Here is a 6603-nt window from a genome sequence, read left to right as displayed (position 1 = left end):
AATACACAGGCATGTAATAGTGTGTGTGTGTGTGTGTGTGTGTTTCTGTGACACAGCCCAGATCACTAGTTTCTCATGATTTCTAAGCAGCACATCTGTTCACGTCTGGCTGCGCTCCAGGAGTATCACACATCCATCTTTGCTCTCACCAGGATTGAGACATGGGAAATGTTTCGAGGCCTTGCTCGATCGGGCTTAATTGCACGTTAGGCTAATTCCGCCGGTACCTGATACTTGTGCGGACAAAGACTCGGCTGACCGAGTGTGCGTCTCAATATTCAGAGATAATTTCATCCCCTCGTCTGCTTTTCTCTGGATTCCACTCTTTCTCCATTTGAGTTGAGCTCTAATATGAAGCAATTTGATGGAAACTGGAGACATCGATAGCCATTAGCCTGCTTTGCACAGGAGGGACGAACGCAGCAAGCAAAGAAAGGCTCATCTATTATTCATGCTCCTCAGTTTTCCCCAAAAAACAACGATTCTGATATTCTTTTTGCATCACGCCGCCAAAAGAGACGAGTTTCAAATGACGCTTTTTAAAAGGCCTGATAAATGTTTCAAGCTAGCTCTGGCCCTTACAAGCCCCAACGGGGAGAAAGTGTCTATTGTCTATCCGTCTATTCATGTCCAGATGTAGAGAAAAACCTTTTAAAAGAAACATTTCATATTCACTTTTTAAACATTTCGCCCTCAGGCTGCAGCAGCATGTAATATTAGCTCAAGGACACCGGATTTTTAATAGACAGTTGTGGCGATGATCAAACCTTTCATTTTCAGGACAATCTGTCTAACTGATGAGACACAGCGGTGAAAGAGCTGTTACTCTAATGCAGGTAAAAATACTACACAACAAAAACACACTTCCTAAAAATGTACTTAAAGTTTTACGGGTAAAAGCACTTGTTATACCTGCCTACCATGCCTCAATGTGTGCACAACATTTTACTGTTGTGAATGGTTTAGGTGGAGCGAGTTTTAACTACTTTATGTTCAGTCCAGTGGTTCCCAAACGCGGGGTCAGCCCCCTCCAAAGGGTCACAAGCTAAATCTGGGTGGTCGTGAGATGCTTCCCGAGGTTAGAATGAGGACAGACAAAGAACTGCACAACTTTTCACTTCCTGTTAACTATTTTATAAAAATCCCTAAATGTTATTTGCCAAATTTCCGTCCAAATGTTGCACATATGTTTACCCAATTTTAAGAAGAACATTTGAATGCATTTCCATCCAGTACTGTTGTGCAAACATTAGCAGTTGGGCGCATCCTGATACCCAGCTGGTGCTTTTAATTCTGCAGTTGGAGGCCATGAAACCGCTGCACATGAAGAGGGTGCTGTGAGAGGATGTGATCAAAGCAGACAAACTTTTTAGGAAACTTTATGAACATATGGAGTTTCATGTTTGAGGAACATCACGCTCTCCTCATTGGTCCACATGGATCTGATGTTTGGGTGTTTCTTTTTCATGTCGACATTTGAGTCACATGACGGTTCCATTGCACTCTTTCTTGTTTTCCTTTAGTCAATACACAGACTCTATCAATCAAAACCAATCTTAGAAATGTTTTTACTGTACTTGTACTTCTGGAATTTTTTCATTTGAATACAACTTGAAAATGTGCAACCAAAAAAAACAGCTGTAAATACCTTTATAGTCACCTAAAATGCGGCCCCAATTCTGTTGCAATCTGCCTCATTTTCTTTCCATCTTTTAATCATCTTCCCATAACCTCAGCCATGCATCAATACTTTGTTAGTGTTTTGAAATGTACAAAAAATAGATGCAAGTTGAAAATGTGCATAAAACATATGGATGGTAATGTCATGAGTTTCTAGTTTAGTTCTGGTTTTGTCTTGTATTTCGGTGTTCAGTTATTATTTCTTGTTTTACCTTGTCACTTTGTCTCCCTGTCACGAGTTCTCATTGTTTCGTTTTGTGTTTAGTGTATTCCATGTTCGGGTCACAATTTTGTCTTGTCACTTGTGTCTTTTTGATTAGATCATTTCCTGTTTTACTTTGTCACCTTGTCTCTCGTGTTGGTCCACTTCCTGCCTTTGTGTTTCCCGCTTGTTTGATTATGTGCCCTGCCCTGATTGTTTTCACCTGCCCCTTGATTGTCTCACCTGTGTCTGATTAGCCTCACCTTCTAAGTTTATTTAGTCTTTGTGCTCCCCTGTCTCGTGGCCTGTTCATTGTCGTCCTTCTTGTGGAGTTTGGTCTATGTCTGTGATTTTGTTCCTCGTACTACTTTGGATATTCTTCGTGCCTCCCCGGATTTCCTTGTGTCCCTTTGATTACCTGTTCCTAGTTTTGTTTGTGCATTTTTGCCTTTTATTTAATTAAATCCGTTATCTAAGTCTGCTTCTGGGTCCTCACCTTTTTGTGAAATTTGAAACCGTGACAGGTAATGCACTTATAGACATTGAAATGTGACGAGGAGCTCAAATTGCACACTGCTTTCTTTCTGAGGAGTCAAATTTGGGAGCTATGAGTTTTTTTTTTATGAAGTTTAACTTCAGTTTAATTTTTTTATTGTTATTTTAAAAATTATTGTGCCTTTATTTGATAGGACAGCTGAAGAGAGACAGGAAATGAGAGGACAGAGTGGGGGATGACATGCGCCAAGTGATCAGCAGATCGGGAGTCGAGCCTGCAATCAGTGCGACAAGGACTGTGGCCTCTGTACACCGGGCACCTGCTCTACCAAGTGAGCTAAACCAGCACCCTTGTTTTTTAAAGTGAATTCTAACATTTCTATTAACTATGTTATGAAGGAGAAGTTCATTATTTCCCTGTAGTGGAGCAGAGGTAGTAGCACACCAAAGAAACACTCAAGGAAAGGACGAGTACCTCAAAATTGTGCAGTACTTAAGTAAACGCCCCTTCCATCACTGGGAGGCCGCCGTGCTGGAAATCTGATGGAAACAGGAGAGGAGAGGCTATCAAGCCATTCAGTCTCCTTGTTGTCAGCGGTTCAGATTAGCTGTCACATCGCGGAGGGAGAAACAGCTGAAGATCGGAGAGGCTGATTTCATCTGAATAATTTCATGCTTTGACTGGCAGAGCTCAGCGCTCACCGTCCCAAGACTTTGACGTCAGGAGCAGATAGACCCGGCAAAAATAAAGACCCAGGTGGCGCACAGTAATACATGAATACAATCATCAGGAAAGGGAGAAAAAAAGACATCAAATGAAAATGAAGTCACATTTCGACTGGAAGAAATTCCACTTGGCTTGTTTTCGAGTAGACAAAAAGACAATCTTTATTTGTGTGTTTCTCTCCTCGCTCTGACGTCTGTGTTTACGTTTGACTCGACTGACTTTATAATGACTGAGGTCAGCATCCACAAAAAAACACCACAAACAGAAAAAAGGAGACAAACTCATACATGACGCTCAGACCTGGAGGCCTCCTACCTACCACTACCGACCATGGATCACAAACCAGAGAAGAAGAAGAACGATAGAAGGACAGCATCAGTGGAATAGAAGAAGAGAAAACACATTTTTTTAATCTTCCACAGGCTAGACCCCATCACTGCATCCCACACAGGAGTAATTAACAGTGATTTTAAATGCTACAAAAATAAGATGAAACAGGGAAGGAAGTGTTTCCCCTTGTTTGTGTTTTTGTGTGTGTGTGTGTCTTTGTACATGTGTGTATGTGCATGCCATGTCGTTGTCTAGATCTGCGTGTGCTTTTCTACATGATGTCTGTACTTGTGTGTGTTCATCTGTACATGTGTGTATGTATGTGTGTGTTCACAGTGCTTGCTCATAATGTTCACTTCCCAACATTAAAGAAGTCTCAGTCCCATGATGCACACACACTTTCCCCCTCCTCCGCTCCCCCTCTCTTTGAGCTGTTCCCTTTATAGTCGTGTCCATGAATGCTCCCACAGTCTCAGAGGAACAGTCTCGTTATCAAAGACTGCGCGCGCGTGTGTGTGTGTGTGTGTATTTATGTGTGTGTGTGCATGCGCATGTGTGTTTTCTGTGATGCTACCACACACACACACAACTCGCCTCATTTGCCACAGTCTATGTGCTTCCCTTATTGGTTTAACCCGCAGACCCGGGACCGGCTTCAGTCTGTGTTTACGTCCATTGTGATCCGGCCCGGGCTCCGAGGGGCTGATTTCCAGTCAGTTTCAGCCGCTGGGTCCATTTATCTCCCGGCCCTCAAGCTAATCCATCAACGACAGGAGAAACCGTGTGAGGAGAGGTTGGATTTTTTTTTTTTTTTTTTTGCCTTTTGATGTCTGAAAAAAGTCTCAGGGAGAGCAAGAGAGCGGTAGCAGGGTGCTTCTGATTTTTCCCCCATGAAAAAATATATCATCATTACAAACGAGATTGATCTGAAGGATTCACAGTGGTCATGCAACTTGAGTGTCGCCCCCCTCCCCCCTTCTTTTCTCACCGGTCCCTCGTTCGTCCTTACTTCACCCACCTCCTGCGCCGCCCCTCGACATCCCTCCAAAAAACCCCGCCGCTCCAAGAGAAGTAAGTGACCACAGTCGTAATAATACACACAGACAAAGAGGTGGGTGACCAGTGGTACATTCATACATGAGAAAGTCACGGTTCCAAAAGCCACCCGACCCGATCGAGACATTAGACAGTGCTGAATTAAGCCTGTGCTGTCCAGGCTGTGATAAATGCTTTGTTTAGAAACATGAATAAGACAAAACACAACCCACCTGAAAATATACACCTCATTAAAACCCACCCAGAACGACCGCCCCCTCCCCTCCCCGCCCTCCCACTGAATCAGGCTATGATTATACTTGTCATTTTAATGTGAAATCTGAGCTTCTCATAAAAAATAAAACTGTGATTTTTACATCACATTTCTGTGAGATCTACACTGGTCCTAAAATATCAACACGTATAATATTACATTTCCCATATGGCCGTTCAAATCTGCGCCCGCATCGGTTTCCCTTCCCCTCCTGCACGGCTCGGGTCACGTCGCTCCGCTTTATTTCTGTACATTTGCTCCTCGCAGACTTGGAAAAGGTCCAGATAATATAGAATTTCAATTACAATGCAAGCTTGGCCACCTCCACTTCTAGGTTTGACAATGGGACAGCAATAGGAGAAGAAATCCAATTTTTGTGCATCCAGGCCTGTCGCTTAATGCATCCTGCCGTGATTGCATGATAGGAATTTGCCCTGGAACGACAAGTTTAATCATAGCGGCGGCTACATCTACCCCATCAGTGGCCAGGAGTCAATAGTCAAATCAAAAAAAGGACCCCCTGATATGTGTGCAGAGACATTTCCCTTGTGTTTCTCAGCTGAGAGGTGCTCTTCCGCCCAGAAATCTGGGATCAAAGATGCAGGGCAGCTTCCAAAACACGACCCGTCGCTCTCAGCCAGGCCAGGGAAGGGTGTCCGTGGCTGGGCCATGGAAGGGGCTGGCAGTGGGGGTGGGTGGTGGTCGTATAGAGGTGGAAGGTGGGAGAGGGGGAGGACGGAGACAGAGGGCTTCCCTGAGGGGTGGTGGATTTAAAGAGGGACAGCCAGCCCAGCCCAGCGACCTCGGGGTGGGAGCTCCAGGAAGAAGAGGAGAGGGGGGGGTCACACCCAGGAGAAGAGGCCCAGGAGCAGTGAGGCCAGTGCGGCTAACAGGGCCACGGACCCCCCTGGCCTCCAGCTGGGACCTCCGTCAGTCAGGAAGGGCTCCGGAGAATCGTATCCCGACCCATCTGAAACGGAGGAAGAGAGAGAAACGACAAACATCTGTACTTAGAGGGACACGGACACATCGAAGACAAGATGGTGCACAGAAAACGTGAATGTACGAGGGGGAGAAGACAAAAGGCAGACAAGTGGAACTACTGATGGAGAGGGGTGTGGACAGTGAGTGACAAACCACAACCCTTCAAAAGTAAAAGGAAAGGCAGAGGAGAGGAGAGACAGAGAGGGATGAGGAGAGGGAGGAGGGGGAGAGTCGACAGCAACAGAGCTCTGCAGGGGGTTTAACCAACCTAATTACAGTTTAATCACAGAGACTGGGAATCTGGAGCAGCTGACACACACACACACACAAACACACACAGTCGTACACATGTGCAGCCGCTCACAGCTCACCCCAGTGACAATATTTCACAGACGAGATGGAAGTTGCAATGTCAGACAGATTGCTTTAAGAGCAGGAAAGAAGCAGAATCCGAAATCGGAGCTGCAGGAATTTCAGAATAAAAGGATATATGTTGTTTCAGTAATTATGTAGGAGGAGAGAATTTCTTTCCCCCCCTTTAGCGAGATGTGGAATGATCTGAGCCTGGAAAGGCCGACTCTCATCCTTTTAACGTACATCTTCAAAGCCGTGTCATTATCCGGGGAGACGAGCTGCTACCCGGGTTTGACTCTTTAGTCGTTCTTTAGGCGCCTTTGACAAGACGTTCAGGTGGATTTTTTTTAAAGATAGCGCGAGTGTAGAGTAATGCCTGTGCAATTCCTTCTGTTGAGTTATTTTTAAGCGGCACTATCATAGGCCAACACGGCACACTGTCTACCAATATAAGAGGGAGCTATTTTCATCTCACCAGGCTGCATGCCTCTTGGAGGAAAAAAAAGACTTTTAATGTGGCGA

General features: G+C 44.9%; 1 protein-coding gene across 1 annotated transcript in view; it reads right to left on the bottom strand.

The window, feature by feature from the left end:
* Positions 1 to 4783: 4783 nt before the first annotated feature.
* The window catches only part of efna2a (ephrin-A2a), an 88469-nt gene continuing 86649 nt past the window's right edge, over positions 4784 to 6603 (bottom strand). Inside the window, exon 4 of the mRNA XM_069662042.1 lies at positions 4784 to 5713. Within this exon, the coding sequence (XP_069518143.1) occupies positions 5586 to 5713 (128 nt within the window). The 3' untranslated portion in view covers positions 4784 to 5585. The remainder of the gene's footprint in view (positions 5714 to 6603) is intronic.

Source organism: Semicossyphus pulcher, unplaced genomic scaffold, assembly GCF_022749685.1.
Source record: "Semicossyphus pulcher isolate SPU_LCO1_2020_fin unplaced genomic scaffold, fSemPul1.0.p SCAF_14, whole genome shotgun sequence".
In the NCBI taxonomy this organism is placed as follows: domain Eukaryota; kingdom Metazoa; phylum Chordata; class Actinopteri; order Labriformes; family Labridae; genus Semicossyphus; species Semicossyphus pulcher.
Note: the sequence above shows the minus strand (reverse complement) of the source record. Positions and strands in the feature narration are given on the sequence as shown.